This window comes from Podarcis raffonei, chromosome 15, assembly GCF_027172205.1.
Source record: "Podarcis raffonei isolate rPodRaf1 chromosome 15, rPodRaf1.pri, whole genome shotgun sequence".
Lineage (NCBI taxonomy): Eukaryota > Metazoa > Chordata > Lepidosauria > Squamata > Lacertidae > Podarcis > Podarcis raffonei.
In genome coordinates this window covers 403,122-420,716 of record NC_070616.1, presented here as the reverse complement: position 1 = coordinate 420,716, position 17,595 = coordinate 403,122, and the positions used below count along the sequence as shown (strand labels likewise).

Here is a 17,595-nt window from a genome sequence, read left to right as displayed (position 1 = left end):
GGTTTCTCAACCAATTAGGTTATAACTTCGCTGTTGGGAAGGTGGGCTTTGTAGTGTTTATCTTGTATTAAAGTATTTATCAGATTCTAGGCTCCAGAAGCTTCCTTAGGTGACTGCTCATCTGTTTTTTAAGCCAAGCAAATGGTCAGAGGTTTAGGAAATAACTGCTTTTCAAACCCCTTCATATACCACCTAGAGCTGGGAAGGAGCAGCAAAGAGGCCGAGTTTGCTGATGGTGCTCAATTGTTCAGGACGTTGAAACACAAAAGAGATTGCAAAGAGCTCCGAAAGGACCTCTCCAAATGGAGCGGATGGGTGGCAAAATGGCAAATGCAATTCAATGCAAACAAGTGTTAAATGATGCATCTCGGGTCAAAAAAGTCTTAATTTCATGTACCTGCTCCTGGGGCCCAGAATTGCAGCTGGCAGACCTTGTGGTCCCAAGAGACAGCTCAGTGAGGTTGACCGAGCAACAATGCGCATTCCATGCAAGGGATGGTTAGGAATGAACTGAAAACAAAACGGCCAGGATCATGATGTCGTTACAGAAATCTATCATGCGGCCACATTTGGAGAACTGGGTCCAGTACAGTCCTCAAAAAGGCGATGTTCAGGAAAGGGCAGGCAAAACACCCAAGGGGTGGAACGACTCTCAACGTGGAAAGGCTGCAGCATTGGGGATGTGAGAAAGAGGCGCCATGATAAAAGTTCATAAGGTTATGCATGGAGAAAGAGCAGGGCTGCTCACTACTCCTGGAAGGGTCCCCCAAAGCTCATCTAGTCCACCCTCTTGCAATGCAGGAATCGCAGCTAAAGGATCCCTGACAGGTAGCCATCTGACCTGTTGGGAAAAATAACCGTGTGCCTTAGGAGTAGCAGCAGAACAAGCCAGGCTTTGCTGTGGCTGCACACAGCCCCTTCTTCTTCCTTGGCTTTTATATATCTATCTTTTCACTTTCCGGGCTGGACTGCTCTCAGCCGCCATCCCAGCACCCAGCCTTTTCTCCGTGTGCCAGGCTTGAGGCCTCTCCTCCGTGGTCCCGGAACAGTGTGGAGTTTGTAGAGTCAGGAGGAAACGCGAGCAGTTGGAAGGGAGCGTCCATTACACAGGGGCCCAAGTGAGCCGTTCTCCTGAATTATGGGTGCCTTTCAGTTGGAGGGTTTGGGGGAAGGGGGTACAAGGCAGCGCTTGGGTGGGAGATGGGTAACCAAGTGCCCAGGGAAGGTCCCCCCTCAGCCACCACCCAGTTCCCCCACTCAGGGCCTTGGTCTTGATGACCCCCAATAATTGCAGTTTGCACCCCTGCCAGTCAATTTTAAGGACCAGATTCATGGGTCACTTGGAAGGTGCCTCTGTACTGAGCCAGACCACTGGGTCTGCCTGCACTGACTGGCAGCAGCGGCTCTGCAAGGACATCCTTGAGAGCCAGTGTGGTGTAGTGGTTAAGAGCGGTGGACTCGTAATCTGGGGAACCGGGTTCGCGTCTCTGCTCCTCCACCTGCAGCTGCTGGGTGACCTTGGGCCAGTCACACTTCTCTGAAGTCTCTCAACCCCACTCACCTCACAGAGTGTTTGTTGTGGGGGAGGAAGGGAAAGGAGAATGTTAGCTGCTTTGAGACTCCTTAAAAGGTAAAGGGACGCCTGACCATTAGGTCCAGTCGTGACCGGCTCTGGGGTTGCGGCACTCATCTCGCTTTATTGGCCGAGGGAGCCGGCGTACAGCTTCCAGGTCATGTGGCCAGCAGGACTAAGCCGCTTCTGGCGAACCAGAGCAGCGCACAGAAATGCCATTTACCTTCCCGCCGGAGCAGTACCTATTTATCTACTTGCACTTTGAGGTGCTTTCGAACTGCTAGGTTGGCAGGAGCAGGGACCGAGCAACGGGAGCTCACCCCGTTGTGGGGATTCGAACCTTCTAATCGGCAAGTCCTAGCATCCTGCATCTCTTGAGACTCCTTAGGGTAGTGATAAAGCGGGATATCAAATCCAAACTCTTCTTCATCATCATCCTGCATGCAAACAGGCTGGAAATCACAGGAGGGGAGGGGGGGCTTGGGTCCTGCTTGGGGGGGGGTCCCACTGCGGCATCTTGTTAGCCACTGTGAGAAGAGGACGCTGGACTCGGTGGGCCCCTTTGGACCTGACCCAGCAGCCTTTTCCGATGTTCTCATGATGTTCCTGAATTGCCAGCTCTTCCTTCTTATCTGTTCTCGGTGCAGAAGGACAGGGGAAGGAGTGGAAAAACACTTCCCCCCCCAGGCTGAGATGCATCTCCAAGGCCGCTCTTTAGGGCCCCAGTTGGCACACCTCAGAGTGCCAATGTGCCGCAAAAGGGCAAAGAGAGAAGCGAGCATCTTATCAGCACACACCTCCAACTTTATTGCGACACGTCCTTTGATGCACACCCTTGCCCAGCAATTTCCCCTCCAAGTACGAATGGGGAAGCAAACTTGAGTGGGAGGGGGGCACCACCTCCCTTGGCACAGGAGGGCCAGCCGTCATCGAGAGACGGGCTGCCTTCCCCTTGGCACCCAAGTCCATCCTAGGAGCCTGCCATCTTCGGATGAACTCGCTGTCTCTCCGTTTCCTGGAGACGGGAATCCTCTTGCTGGAAAGAGACTGGGCTGGAAAGAGCGGCAGCTGCACCCCTGGAAAAGGAAAATACTCCTCACTGCTGGGGTGGCTGATACCCCCAGAACGGGCAAGGAAGAGATTCATGGGAGAGAAAAGGGGGCTTTCTTTGTGATCTCCCCTAAAAGCCAATGTGAATGGCACACCAAAGCCCACTAACACACTCTCTCTCACTCCCCTGGTTAGGATTCCTCCTCCCAGCTCCACAGATCTGAAGAAAGGTTCTAGTCCTCATGACACCCCCAATCCAGTAACACAGAGATGTCTCACAGGAAAGTTAACCCCCCGCCCAAGTTACATTAAAAGGCCAAACATGAAGAGCCAAGAGGAAATTGTTTTCAAGTCACTGGAGAGGCACGTGCAGAAATCAGCTGCTGGTTTCCGGAAGGGTGGCAACTCAGGTTCAGCTGGTCATTGTTCCGCCTCCTGCAGCGGACCAGGCATGTCGGCAAAGTGGCTGTAGTCAGGTTTTGAGTCCTGGATTTCGATCCACCTGGGGAAGGGGGGGGAGAGAGAGAAAAGGGGCAGAGTTAAGGACCTCCGAGGAATGGAGCCGATAGAGCCCAGGGTGTGCAGCCGCTGCGGAAAAGGCGAATGCCATGCCAGGCATCCTTAGGAAAACAAAAATTAAAACTGCAGCTCTTATAAATGCCACGATACAACTGCATTTGGAATACTATGTACAGTTCTGGTTGCTCACCACAAAAAGGACATTGCAGAGTTGGAAAATGTTTCAGAAAAGGGCAACCCAAATGGAGGGGTGGAAGAAAAATTGCGGTGTTTGGGACTTTTTAGTTTAAATGGCGAGATTACAGGAATTTATAGAATTCTGCATTGCAGGATAAAAGACTGTCCCTCCCTCTCTCAGCACTGGAACTAGTGGAGATCCAATGAAACTGATTGATGGAAGATTTGAGACTTCTTCACACAGTGCAGAGTTACACTGTGGAACTCCCTCCCACATGAGACAGGGATAGCCAACAACTTGGATGGCTTTTAAAGAAGATTAGACAAATTAATGGAGGAGGAGAGGGTTCTGGAGGGTTCCTAGCTAGGAGGCTCTGCTTCGCTTCCACGGTTGGAGGCAGCTGGAATCCCAGCTTGATGGAATCCGCAGGAGGGGAGAGTTGCTCTTGTGCCTGGATCCTGCTTGTGGGTTTCCCATTGGGGTGTCTGGTTGGCCTCTGTGAGAACAGGAGGCTGCACTAGCTGGGCCCCTTTGCCTGAACAAGCCAGGCTATCCTTATACACTTATCCCATTTCTTCCTATATAAATAACAACGGAAGGCTGTCGTCACACTGCAGTTTGAGTAGCTGCCACTAGGGCTCCCTTTGGTCTGGCTCAGCCACAGCCAGGTGGCTCTTATGGGGTTTGACGTGACTGTGCGATGCAGGAAGCCAGGATGGTCAAGATGGAGAGAGGAGGACTTACCCGATGATGGCGGCTGGAACGAGGAGGATGACGGCCCCAAAGAGGAAGGGGAAGCCTTTCATGAAGGAGAGGCTGACGGGGTAAAGGGAGTTGAAGACCCCTGTGGCCACCAGCGAGCAAAGACCTTCCACGCAGGCCACGGCAGCAAAGAGAGCGCCTGGAGGGGAGAGCAGAGAGCTGAAGCACGCATGGGACACCCAAGGGGCACGCCCCCAACCCCAAACGTGGGTGTTTTCATAAAATCATAGAGATGGAAGGGGTCCCCCAAAGGTCCTATAGTCCAACCCCATGCAATGCAGAAATAGCAGCTCAAGGATTCCTGACAGGTGGGCCACCTGACCTCTCCAGTCAAGGAGAGACCACCTTATGAAGGAGTCTGCTCTTCCCAGGGTGCTGGGAACTGTAGTTCTGTGATGTCCAGACCTTCACAGAGGGAGGTGTCAGCTGATTTGGGAGGCTACCCAGGAGGGGTGCTTGGGAGTGAGGTGAGGTCCTCAAGCCTGACGGGGAAACGACTCCCACCAGCCACCCAAACAACGCCTGAAACTCACCTCGTGCTTCTCCAGTAAATGCACAACCGCTGATTCTTGCAGCTCGTTACCAGTGCAATTATTTAAGGATTTTGCTCATGGGAGAAGAACGAGAGATGTGGAGCGAGGGATCTCTGCCCTCTGCCACCCCCTGCAAATCTTATATTCTGCCACCTGAGCAGGCATGCTCCCGAGCGCCTCCTTGCGCCCACAAGACAGGAGTGGGGACCCCTTGCCCCTTCCCAGACATTGCTGAACCCCAACGCCCGCCATCCTCCTCTCTGTCTTCTGGCCAGGCTTGCTGGGGCTGGTGGGAGTTGTAGTTCAGTAACAGCTGGAGGGCCAAAGCTTCCCACTTCTGCCACGAGGACTAGAAACTGTTGAGTTTGTTTTTTCCTAAGTCTCTAGTCCTTATGGTAGCAGTGGGAAGCTTTGGCCCTCCAGATATGACTGAACTACAATTCCCATCCGTCCTAGCCATCGACCATGTTTGCTGCATGTTTGCCCCAATGCATTGTGGGTCTGGTGATCTGGCTCTGCTTACCTTGCTCCTTCTCGGCCACCAGCCTGGATAACTTGGAGCGGATCACAGGCGTGACAGTCATGGAGAGGAAAAGGAGGCCATATCCTGTCGGGGAAAGAAAATGAAGAGACCCACTGAAATGAACTAACATGGTGGACTTCGGTTTGGGGCAAACTTGGATGTCCCAGCAACTGCCATCCAGGCGCACTGACTGTCTCTGACGCTGGAGTTAGTGCTCTCTAGGAATCTAGATAGACTGCCTCTGGGCCTGGAGGTTCCACAAGAGCGTCATAAGAGCCTGCTGGGTCAGGCCCAAGGGGCTCTGTTGGCAGGAGATGCTTAATCTCAGGGTCCTGGGTTCGAGTCCCACGTGGGGCCAAAAGATTCCTGCATTGCAGGGGGCTAGATGATCCTTGCGTTCCCTCCAAACTCCACAATTCTGCGATTCTAGCACGGCACCCTGTGCCAACCAGATACCCCAAGGGGAAAGCCGCAGTTGCACTCAGGTCCTGAGTGTGATCTCCTCGCTTGCGTTTCCCACCCATCTTATAATCTCCCGAGGTGGAGGCACATCCAGGGGTCATCTAGTCCCACCCCCCGCAGTGCAGGAATTCAGAGGCATGCTGCCTCCCTGAGGGCACGTAGCACAGAACAAAATGGATCAGGCCAGTGGCCCCTCTAGCCCCTGTCCCCACAGTGGCCTACCAGGTGCCCCCACGGGACGCCCACAAGCAGGACCCGAGGGCAATGGTTCTTCAGTTCTGCACTGTCTGGTTTTCAGGGGTAGGCTGCGCCTGAGCATGGAGGTTCTGCTCCCACGGTAGGCCTCCATGTGGAGAGCCCGGCAGCAGAATCAGGCCAGGGACCCATCTGGTCCAGCTTCCCAATCTACACAGACGCTTGGGAGATGGACTCCCATTCCCTGGATGTTTTTAAGCAGAGGCTGGGACCCTGCGTGGCCGGGGGGTTGGGCTAGATGACCGCCGGGTGTCCCAATTCTCCAACCCTCCAGCAACGCCTCCTCTCCCAGGAGCAGCACCTGTGAACATCAGGGGCGTGGTGCTTGCCAGTGCGATCGCCCCCAGGCCCAGGACGTTGGAGAGCAGCCCGGCTTCGGCCACCCAGCCGTCCTCAAGGCAGGTCTGCAGCAGGCGCAGCCCCAGCAAGCTGGATAGGTAGGCCAGGTAGTGAGCGGCCGAGCCGTAGCCGATGAGCTCCGAGTCCCAGCAGAGCGGGGTGCTCAGCTCGTACAGTACCAGCAGGTCCGAGGCCCCGAAATGCACGCTGACCACCAGGAAGAAGGCAAGGGAGTAGAGGAGGAGCTTGCGCCACTCCCAGCCCTGGGCGCCGGGCGCATAGAGGCGGAGGATGGAGGCATAATGTCGGATGGTGAGGAGCCTTGCAGGCCGCCTGGGCACCACCGATTCCCGCAGGCAGACGGCGGCGTAGAGAGCGGCGGCGAGGCTAGCGGAGAGGGCCAGCCAGAAGGGAGCCGCGTAGCCTTGGGCATGGCGCCACTGCCCGCCCAGGAGGCTGGCGCCCATCCCCGCCAGGCCCAGGCAGGCCTCCAGGACGGCCACGCGGAAGGTGCGCCCTCGCCGGTCGCTGACGTCGGCCGCGTAGGCGAAGGAGGCGGCCAGGATGAGGTTGTAGTCGCCCGAGAGGCCGGCCAGGATGCGGCCCAGAAGGAGCCAGGCCACGGGGAGCTGGAGGGACATCACCGCCAGGAAGATGGCCGCCTGCAGAGCCATGCCCAGAGAGGCGAGGGCGAGGGCCGGGCGGCGCCCCGCGGAGTCGCTCCAGGGGCCGAGCAGCGTGACGGAGAAGAGGCCAACCAGGAAGCCGGCCAGGTTGAGGTAGAGGTTCCAGTGGGCCACCAGGGTCTCCAGTTCCTGAGAGAGAGAGGAAGGCAGAGGGCCGTGAGGCAGGAGGAGGGAGCTGGACTACTGCAAGGCGCTCTTCGTGGGGCTGCCCTTGGGCCTGGTTCAGAAGCTACAGCTGGCGCGGCTGGATTCCTGGCAGGAGCTGCTGGCCAAGAACAAAGGATGCCCACCTGCTGCCGAGCTGCATTCAAGGGTCTTGAGTTAATGTACAAAGCCCCGAGCGACTTGCGCCTACAATCCCTAAGGGGTCGCCTGAACCCTTCTATCCTAGCTTGCTCACTGAGATCACCCGTGGTGCGGCTCACTTGACAACAATGAAAAACCAAGCCTCCAGGGTCATGGACCCAGTCTTGTGGAACTCCCTGCCACTGGAGATGCAGCGGGCACCTACTAAAAACTTTTCTATTCCGCCTGGTCAAGGCAGGCCATGAAGAATACGAGGGTTGGCTGGTGTTTGCTTTTAATTCTTTGTTTGCTTTTAACTCAGTTTCATTTTTTTACTATTTTATTGTACGGTTTTATGTTTTTACATTGTTGCAAACCGCTGTGATATATTTTTACGATACAGCAGTATATAAATATCTATTATAAATAAATAACTTAGAACTGGGAATGTCCCCTGCCTGAAACCCTGCAGAGCTGCTGCCAGTCAGTGTAGGCAATACTGAGCTGGGAGTCCAGGGGGTCTGACTTGGTCTATACGTCCGCAGTCTCTTAGGATGCCATAAAGGCTGGTGCTGCTGCTATTATTATTATTGTTGTTGTTGTTGTTGTTTTTAAAATTTGTATACCGCCCTTCATTCCCAGATCTCAGGTTGGTTCCCAGCATTAAAATCCAAGATAAAAACATGAAATACATAATAAAAGTAAGAACAAAAAAGCCACAGACCCCCTATTATCTTTTATACACACAAACATTCTTCTTCATTTTCTTTTAAATATGTGGTTTCTATTCAATTCCTATTTTAAAACTTTTTAATGGCTTTCCCCTATTTTATCTGTGTTTCTGCGTTTGTTCTTATCTGTGGTCCCACCTCGAGTCCCAACCTGCAGCAGAAGGTGGGAGAGCAATAAACGCAGCAAGAACAGCAGGACCCCCAGCCCGAAACCCAGAGGAGAACTGCTGCCAGTCTGTGCAAGCAGCCCTGATCCGGATGGAGCAAGAACGTCCCTTCCCGGCTGCAGAGAGCCTGCCTGCCCGGAGAGCTTCCCCCTTCAGGCGCAGTCTACCCCAGCCAAGCCCCGTTGCCGCCGGGCACCCAGCGGGGTCCCTGGCCCTCAAGGCGCCCGGAGAGCCTGGAAGGGCCACGCACCTCCTCCTGCTTGGCGGAGCCGCTCCCGTTGGCGCATCCTCCTCCCGGCCGGGCGGCGCTGCCGTTCCGGGCGCCCAGGCGCTCCCACAGGTACTGGGTGCAGAGCGGACCCTGCAAGCCCAGGGCCAGCGTGGCCAGCAGCAGCACCGGCTCCACGGCCCGCGGGCGCCCGCAGCCGGCCCCCCGCGCCCCCTCCTCCGGCTCCGGCTCGTCCCCGGGCGGCTCCGCCGGGGGTCCCGCCGCCTGCTCGGCCATGGCGGCGGCGGTAGCAGCGACCAAGGGGCGGAGCGGCCACCAGCTCCGCCCGGCCCGACGCGAGGGCGAAGGGCGGGCCATGGCCAGGTCGGCTGCAGGGAAGGAGGCGGCGGCCGGGGCGCGGGACCCGGAGGAAGGCGCTGCCGCCGCCGGAAAGGGAAGCGCCGCGGCGTTCAGAGAGCCTGGGGAACTGGGAAGAATCCTGCCTGCGTGCTTGGCTTCCTCTCTCCTCGATTAATAGGGACTAGACACTTGGCTGCATTGTTGTTGCTGTTGAGTCGTTTAGTCATGTGCGCCTCTTCGTGACCCCCTGGACCAGAGCACGCCAGGCCCTCCTGTCTTCCACTGCCTCCCGCAGTTTGGTCAGACTCAGGCTAGTAGCTTCGAGAACACCGTCCCACCATGTAGTCCCCTTCTCCTTGGGCCCTCCATCCTTCCCAACATCAGGGTCTTTTCCAGGGAGTCTTCTCTTCTCATGAGGTGGCCAAAGTCTTGGAGCCTCAGCTTCAGGATCTGTCCTTCCAGTGAGCACTCAGGGCTGATTTCCTTCAGAATGGAGAGGTTGGATCTTCTTGCAGTCCATGGGACTCTCAAGAGTCTCCTCCAGCACCAGAATTCAAAAACATCAATTCTTCGGCCATCAGCCTTCTTTATGGTCCAGCTCTCACCTCCATACATCACTACCGTACTGGGAAAACCATAGCTTTAACAATACAGTGGTACCTCCGGTTAAGTACTTAATTCATTCCGGAGGTCCGTTCTTAACATGAAACTGTTAACATGAAGCACCACTTTAGCTAATGGGGCCTCCTGCTGCTGCTGCTGCTGTGCCGCCGGAGCACGATTTCTGTTCTCATCCTGAAGCAAAGTTCTTAACCCGAGGTACTATTTCTGGGTTAGCGGAGTCTGTAACCTGAAGCGTATGTAACCCGGGGTACCACTGTATGGACCTTTGTTGGCAAGGTGATGTCTCTGCTTTTTAAGATGCTGTCTAGGTTTGTCATTGCTTTCCTTAAAAAGAATGAAAGCTGAACATTTAATGGAGATGGGCCAACAACATATGCCCCCCTGGATCAGGTCCCAGGGGGCTCCTCTAGTGCAGCCTCCTGTTCGCATAGTGGCCAGTGGGAAACACTGCGAGCAGGATCCCAGCGCAACAGCCCTCTCCTCTGATGCGCCTTCCAGAAGGCTTAATGCTTCTGCAGGTGGAGACTGAGCATAGAAATCATGGCCAATAGCCCTTGATTGCCAAGATCAACTTCCCAAAATGGTTTTCGACCACAGTGATTTTCACCGCTCGACAGCTTCAAGAAAAACGCAGAGAGCAAAACCAACCCCTTGATAAGGAAAAAATCCTGGGGTGCGGATTTACTCCCCTGCCCAGCACGTCGGGGTGCAACTTCCCGCGGGTCTCTCTGGGTCAGCAAAGAAGGAGTCTCCAGCCAAGTTAAAGAAGCAAATAGTGGTCAGTAGACCTGATTTTTATTTGTCGCAACAAATACACAAACCCCTGAGCATGGGGTTGCATGAACTTCTAAGACCTCTCCCATAATACATTTTTCAACAGCATCATCGAGACATCACAAATATGTCACAAAGTAGGAGTGTTTGGCATGTAGAAACATGAGCCCATCACCCAACCCTGTCAATCACCCCAGTTCTTCCCAACACCTTTTAACCACAGTCTTCCCCAAAGAACAATAAAAGTCTTTACACATCCCCCTAGTAGCTGCGAGGCTTTCCTGCGCTTCTCCTTTGAACGTATCAGGATTCAATCAACCACCCCAATGGATTTCTTGCTTAAAAATCAGGTGTGAGGAGGCGCCTCCGTGTGGCTTTGGAGCCTGTTCTTTGCCCTCTGAGGAGATGCGGGTGTGCTGGAGGCAGAGCCCAGTGGTCGTGCCCTCCTTGTTCCTTGGGGCTGTGAACCCAGCCGAGGCTGCAAGCAGGGCCAGGGTGCAGAGAGCCCCTCCCCGGCCTCAGCCAGTGAACCCGACCAGGCGTTTATGACCCGTAATTGCAGATTGCAGGGCCTGACTTTTGCCAGGGACTCTATGTGCTCCTCTCGCTGCTTCCGAAGAGACAGGAGCAGGACAGGAGGTTGAGAAACAGGGAAGCAGCTGTTCCCCTCTCTAGGGACAGCTAAAGGTTAAAAGGGGTCAGGCAGATCCGGCTGTGGAAAATAAGGCTCTGTTCTCCGAGTCGGTAAATGCTGGAATCTCAAGTGGTGAGAGTTTCTGCTGTTGGGCTCAGGTTCTGGGCATCTGGTTTGGTCTGATCCACTCGCAGGGCTCTCCTTATGGAGGTTTACGGTGGCAGCAGAACCTCCATGCCCATGAGCAGTCTACCTCTGACTGCCAGGTGACAGGGAACACTTGCTGCTGTTGCCCTCAGGCCTTGCTTGTGGGCTTCTTCCCTCTGGGACATCTGGTGAGTCACAGGGAGAATGTTGGGTGAGACCCTTTGGCCTTATCCAGGTGCAGCCAGGTGCTCTTCTGGAAGTCTTAGAGCCCAGCTAGAGCCCAGCTAGCCCAGCGCCCTGTCCTCACAGTGGCCAAGCAAGTGTTAGGGGAAATCAGCCTCTGACCATGGAGCAGAACACAGCCATTCTGGCTAGCAGCTCTCAGTTGCCCTCTCCTCCTCTGTGAATGGCCAATCCTCTTTTTTATTTTATTTTTTTGAATTCTTAGAAATATTTTAATGGGGAAGCACACACAGGTTTTACACTTTTCTATGCCAACAGCACATCTTTTCATTTTAAGGTTTTAAAGTTTATATTAGAATTGTCATTTTTAAAAAATTTAATAGACCCATATGTATTCAGAATGCTTAATCCTGCATAAGTTTATCTTTTTCTTTCTGAAGGTTTGTTCCATCATCTTTTATTAATTTTATTTCACAAAATTTATGCACTGCTTGTTTGTAAAGGACACTTCAAAGCGGTTTACTTATTTCAATTCCATTTCCAAGATATTGTTGGAAAAAGCAGGGCCGGCCTTGTCCTCTTCTTCCTGATAAGACAACTGAGTCCAGTAGTTGCAAAATCTTATATAATCTTTAATAAGGAATCTGTCACCCCATTGATCACCAGGGTTGATTCGGCTGATCTGGCTGGCTAGGCGGGTGTCCCCTTCCTTCCTCACCGCTCCATGTGCGTCCCTCCCAAAGCTGCGCGCTCGGTGGAAGAGGACGACCATCCCGGATAGAAGGAGTGTACTGTTCTTTGGCCAAGGGTATACGATAGCTGCGCTCCCCTGCTAGAACCTCCAAACAAGCTCAAGGTCCAAATCCTCTTTTCAAAGCCTTCTTGGTGGTGGCACCCACCCTGTGGAACAGCCTCCCTTCAGATGTCAAGGAAATAAACTACCACCTGACTTTTAGAAGACATCTGAAGGCAGCCCTGACAGGGAAGTTTTTAACGTTTGATGTTTTATTGTGCTTTTGGTATTCTGTTGTGAGCCACCCAAAGATGGGCAGGGTATAAATAAATTATTATTATTATTATTATTATTATTATTATTATTATTATTATTATTATCATGTGGCAGGGAGTTCCACAGCTTAACTCTGTGCTGCACAGTTGGGCACTTAGATCTGGAAAGCCTTTGATGATCTTGATGAAACAGTGGAAATGGCCCTGCTGGACCTTCCAGGTGTTCTTGGGCTGCAGCTCCATTGTCCCTGACCATTGGCCATGCTGGCCACTGAGGAAAACTGGAGTTGGAGCCCAGAAACATCCGTGAGGCCACAGGGGTGTGCTGAGACAAGACATTTCTGGTGGCCATGCAGCTTCTTCACCTGGTTGATATCAAGCAGGCCCCTGCATTCTTTTCAGCCCCTGCTTAAAACATTCTTGCTTGGACAAGCCTCTCCAGGCACTTAGAAAGCCGCTGCAAGTTTCGTTCTTAGTATTTTAACTTTTCTGGTGTTTTAAAGTATTGCTGCGATTTTTCTTTGGTTTTATTGTTTCATCTTCTCGTAAATCACTTTGATGACTTTAAAAAACAAAACACAAGCGGCATATAGGTTTTACGAAATAAATAAATACTCCCGGGCAGTGACGTTGCTCCTTGGGCCTGCTCCCAGCTGCAAAAGATAAATGATCCCTTTTCAAGGTTTGACGGCCCTCCTCCCCTTCTCATTATTCCCAGAAGTAATTTATGAGGCTGATTTATGATGAGGTTTCTTGGCTTCTGGAGAAGGGGCAGAGCAACGCTCTTGTGACTGGCATTGTCCTTTGGAGAGCGCAATGTTCACCTTGTTCGGAGGGGAACAGGACTGCGATAATTGCTATAGCAGCAGAAAAGGGCTTCCTCCTAAGCAGCCCTGAAGGCACAGAGTTCATTGGAAGGATATGAAAACCATCGCAACCACCCCATTACCGGCTAGGATGGGCTGGAGACGGATGTTTGTGCTTGTGACGCCCTCAAGAGTGGAGAGCGCAAGCTCTGGGATCCTTTGCACAGTGACTGGCCTTGTGCACGCCCCACGTGGAGGGCCAATGTGGGGCAACGGCTCTGGGGCTGAGCCCTTGCTTTGCAAGTCAAAGGTCCCAGGATTCTTTTCCTGGCAGCATTTCTGGTGACAAAAGGTGCTGGAAAGGAGAAAACATAAGGAGGTTGTGAACTCTCCTGCTCTGAATAAACAAACAAATAAATAATTTTTTATTTATACCCCTCCCTTCCCGGTTCAAAAACCTGGCTCAGGGCGGCTAACAACAAATTTAAAACACTTAATTATTAAAGCAGCATAAAATACAGTGTAAAAACATGAATAACAAGAAAATTCAAAAATCAATTTAGGGGAAATAAGCATTAGATAGGGACGCGGGTGGCGCTGTGGGTTAAACCACAGAGCCTAGGACTTGCCGATCAAAAGGTCGGCAGTTCAAATCCCCGCAATGGGGTGAGCTCGGGCTGCTTGGTCCCTGCTCCTGCCAACCTAGCAGTTCGAAAGCACCTCAAAGTGCAAGTAGATAAATAGGTACCACTCCGGCGGGAAGGTAAATGGCATTTCTGTGCGCTGCTCTGGTTTGCCAGAAGCGGCTTCGTCATGCTGGCCACATGACCCGGAAGCTGTATGGCGGCTCCCTTGGCCAATAAAGTGAGATGAGCGCCGCAACCCCAGTCTGCCATGACTGGACCTAATGGTCAGGGGTCCCTTAACCTTTAAGCCTTAGATAATCCCCAGGGCTAGCTGGCTGAATTGGTCCTACTTGGGCCAGCAAGGAGGACAGGAGAGAATTAGGTGTGGGGTCTCAGAGCGGGGGATCTTCATAAGAGGGGAGGGGGAGGGAAGAGAAGGGAAATAAAAGATCAGGCTGAAATTGAATTAAAGGCCAGGTGGAATAGCTCTGTCTTACAGGCCCTGCGGAAGGAAGTTAAATCCTGCAGGGCCCTGGTCTCCTGGGACAGAGCATTCCACCAGGTTGGAGCCATCACTGAGAAGGCCCTGGCCCTGGGGGAGGATAGTCTGACTTCCTTAGGGCCCGGGACCTCTCAACTATGGTTGTTCATGGACCTTCAGGTCCTCTGAGGGGTAGACCAGGAGATTTGGAGATTTGCTAGCCCTGATCTAGTTGCCATTGCCACCCTGGAGCACCAGAGGTCAGGTGGCAGCCAGCAATGGCAGCAGGCAGTGGGGGGCAGCAGTGGGGGGCAGATGCTGGGCACCCACAAAAAATGGTGGGTGCCCAGACCCCCAGAGCCACCTGACTTTGGCACCACTGCCACACATTAATTATTTCTTTGTTCAGTAATCGAGCTGCAGAGGCCTCTGTGGTTTCCAAGGTGTGGCTGCAGAGGAGCGGGCGAGGGGGAGCGAAAGCAAAAAGCCCCCCCCCTCTCCAGACAATCCATGACCTTGGACATGATCCAGCTTCCTGCTCCCCCTTCAGGATGGCAGGTTTTGTTTCCCTCCCTCTTCCCTCCGTTTGCTTCTTGAAAGATCTCTTTGAAACGTGAACCTCAGCCAAGCAGAGCAAAGGGATGCGATCTCTCTTTCTCTTTCACACACTCACAAGTTTGATGGTTTAATTATTACAGGGATATTTTTAATGGATTTATGATCTTACATAATGTGCTGAGTTTGCACCATAATGTTGCAAAAGGCGTCAGATAAGGAAATTATCAGATCAGAGAGAGAGAGAGAGGAAGAGAGAGAGAGAGAGAGAGAGAGAGAGAGAGAGAGCTCTTGCGATGGGAAGCCTCAGTCCTGGAATTCAAATCTGGCCCCCCAGGCCCTTCAATCTGGACCTCAGCACTCTCCCTAAGCCACACCCCTTCTCTCCAGGCCACGCCCCTGGTCGCCCCTGCTCTGCCCCCTTTTGGAATGTTTTTGCTGGATGGAATGCGGCCTTGAGCTGTGATCCTGCCTCTTGCGTTCCTGGAGATGTGCCTCTCTAACTTTCCTGCGGCTGGAAATATAATCTAACGTACAAAGGTTAGAGTCACATCCGTTCCTCTGCTGCTTTTGCCTCTGGCTCCACCCACTTTGGCCCCCAGCCCATTCATGTCTGACCCTGGCCCCCAAAACATTTCCCGTGAGACAATGTGGCTCCCGGGCTTAAAAAGAGAGCCAGTGGGGTGTAATGGTTGGACTCCTGGACTAGGGACCCGGGAGAGAGCAGGGTTCAAATTCCTGCTCAGCCACAAAACTCACATACGCTCCAACTTTTCCTAACTAAATTTGGGACACCCCCTGGCCCCCACTCTTGCCACTTGCCCTCCCCACCCTCACCCCCTGCTCGCCCGCTCTCGCCTGGCGCTCTGGCAAATATCCGCAGAGTCGAGCCACAGCTCTGGACGGGAAAGGGCTTTGACCACCCGAGGGAGTGTCTCTTGGTCCAGGACTTGCACCAGAGCCCTGGACCCAAACACGGGACATTCTGGGATCAAAACAGAAGCCAGGGTTGCCTTCTGTGACCCAGGAAGACCCGGTAAAGCCAGGACAGTTGGTGGGTCTGAGCAGGGGCGAAGGAAGGCGTCGTGACGCCCGGGAGGATGCTCCGTTCGCAGAGGATCCCGGCGCCGCCGGCAAACCGCTATCCAGTTCGCTACAGTTCCTGGGATTATTTGAGGGCGCGTTGAAGGCGCTTTAGGTGCCGAGCGGGGCGATGCCGTGAGAAGGGAGGCTGCCTTTGGGTACTCAGTTTCACCCCTTAGAGAGAAAGCATGCAGGCGTGTTTCACTTCCTTGTCCTTCTCCCAGGAGTTGGCACACAGGGCCTTGCGACACCCGCCCCGCTCTGCACGTGCACCCACACCCCGAGGATCAAGTGTTGGGGAAGGGCGAGTCTTTCTCTGGGGATTAACCCCCTCCTCAACCTTCCTTGGCTGCAGCAGGAGCACAAGGAAAGGGAATCCCCAATCTGGACCTCCTCCCACCACCAGCAGATAGAGTCACTGGGAGGCCAGACGACAGGGCAAGTACATTGGGAGCTCTTCCTCCCCCAAACAAGAACAAGTGCTGGGAATTGTAGCACAGCGCAGAGTAAACTATAGTTCCCAGGATGGGTGTTGTTGGCTGTTTTTTTCGGGGGGGGGGTGATAAGATATGGTGTGTCTGCAGCAGCCCTTCAGAAGCAGAGCCAGGAAGCTGCACCTTTAACCCCAGCCTGCAAAATGGGACCCTTTTAGCCGATATTCTTGCATTGCAGGGGGTTGGACTAGATGACCCCTGGGGTACCTTCCAACCCTACAGTTCTATTATTTTAAATTTAGTCTTGGGGGTGGAGGTGCTTCCAGAAGGGGAGTTAAAATAACAGAGTCGTTCAGAAATTGCAAAGCAGGCGCGGTTTGAAATTTAAAAAATGCCGGTTTTATGGTCAATGGTTTCTAGCCACGAGGGCTCTGCTCTGCCCTGGTAAGAGGGGGTTCTTGTGCTTGGATCCTGCTTGAAGGTTTCCCATAATAGGCATCTGGTCGCCCGCTGTGAGCGCAGAAGAATGGGCTGGAGGAGCCACAGGCCAGATCCCGCAAGACTCTTCTGGTGTTTTCCTGAGTTTGCAATCTTTGCTATTTTATCTCACTGTGCCCTGCTTGGATAACTTGGTCATGAAGCAGATAATTAAGAATAATAATAAACATTGTATTTTTCCTCGAAAGGTTAATTCTAGGTTAAATTGGTGGGTAGGTGAAGGGGAGAATGCAGGTCGCCATTCTATGCCAACCAGGGTGTGCAGATGCTGTGATAATATTTTCTGCATCATCACCCATCCCATAATAAATACAGCCCTCTCCCTCTCCCTCCCTTACCTATATTACAGACATCTTGGTTTAACCCATTCCCAGAAACCTGGGAACTGTAGCTTTGTGGGAGATGGGGGGGGGGGGGCGGGACCAATTCCAGTTCCAAAGTTTTGTGGTTGGGCCAAAAGTTAGACTGGCGCAGAACCAAGACAAATGCCTAATGTTGGCAGAGGTTGGACCAGATTCCTGTACCTGAACTTTGCCTACCTCCCAGGGTTGCTGTTAAACAGGGAGGGGACTTTGGAGAAAGAGCAAGGGGCTCTGCAAATATTACTGGCAGTGTCGCTCCTCTGATCTGGGGCGGGGGGGGGAGGGGCTGCTGATTCCCTCCAGTGAATGATAGCATGCAAAAAGGAGAAAAACAGATCCCCCTAAAAAATAATAGTACAGAAAGCCTCTTGCAGCCCATTTTTATTTTTTTATTCCAAATTACACGTGACGAATTTTAAAAAAGCAAAACAAACAAGTTTCATACATCTGGAAAGCATTCAGGAGTTCACAATGGAACTGAACGTGTGAAAATGCAATTTAGACCCTCCTTACCCCCGCATTCACTGCCTCCAACAGTGGAAGGAGCACAGCCACTGATGGCCTTCTCCTTCCGCACGAATCTGCCCAATCCTCTTTCCAAGTCCTCCAAGAGGCCACCGCTGCCTCTTGTGGCAGTGAGTTCCACGGTTTCAGGCCAAGGCGCTGTATGTGTTGGGGCTGCAACTCGGCTTACAGGCGCATCCTCCCCATCGAGCGCCTCCCCATATCTTTGGGAACACTTCCCATGC

At 53.1% G+C, this 17,595-nt stretch overlaps 1 protein-coding gene across 2 annotated transcripts; it reads right to left on the bottom strand.

Moving 5' to 3' along the window:
• Window positions 1–2,946: 2,946 nt before the first annotated feature.
• SLC46A1 (solute carrier family 46 member 1) lies at window positions 2,947–8,695 on the bottom strand. 2 transcript variants are annotated; one of them, XM_053366356.1, is made up of 5 exons: window positions 8,314–8,664; window positions 6,157–7,009; window positions 5,139–5,222; window positions 4,065–4,221; window positions 2,947–3,125 (listed from the first exon to the last, which is right to left on the bottom strand). In XM_053366356.1, exons 1-5 carry the CDS (start codon window positions 8,647–8,649, stop codon window positions 3,044–3,046), a joined length of 1,512 nt encoding a protein of 503 aa, XP_053222331.1. In that variant the 5' UTR covers window positions 8,650–8,664; the 3' UTR covers window positions 2,947–3,043. The 2 variants fall into 2 exon arrangements, with proteins under 2 accessions (XP_053222331.1, XP_053222332.1); XM_053366357.1 differs by lacking the exon at window positions 2,947–3,125 and having other exon boundaries at window positions 4,061–4,221; window positions 8,314–8,695.
• Between the last annotated feature and the right edge of the window lie 8,900 nt (window positions 8,696–17,595).

Coding starts and splice junctions, on each gene's coding strand:
- SLC46A1 (XM_053366356.1), bottom strand. CDS start 8,649: ATGGCCCGCCCTTCGCCCTCGCGTCGGGCCGGGCGGAGCTGGTGGCCG. Junction 7,010..8,313: donor GCTCCGCCAAGCAGGAGGAG/GTGCGTGGCCCT, acceptor TCTCTCTCTCAG/GAACTGGAGACCCTGGTGGC. Junction 4,222..5,138: donor GGTGGCCGAGAAGGAGCAAG/GTAAGCAGAGCC, acceptor TCTCCCCTCCAG/GCGCTCTCTTTGCTGCCGTG.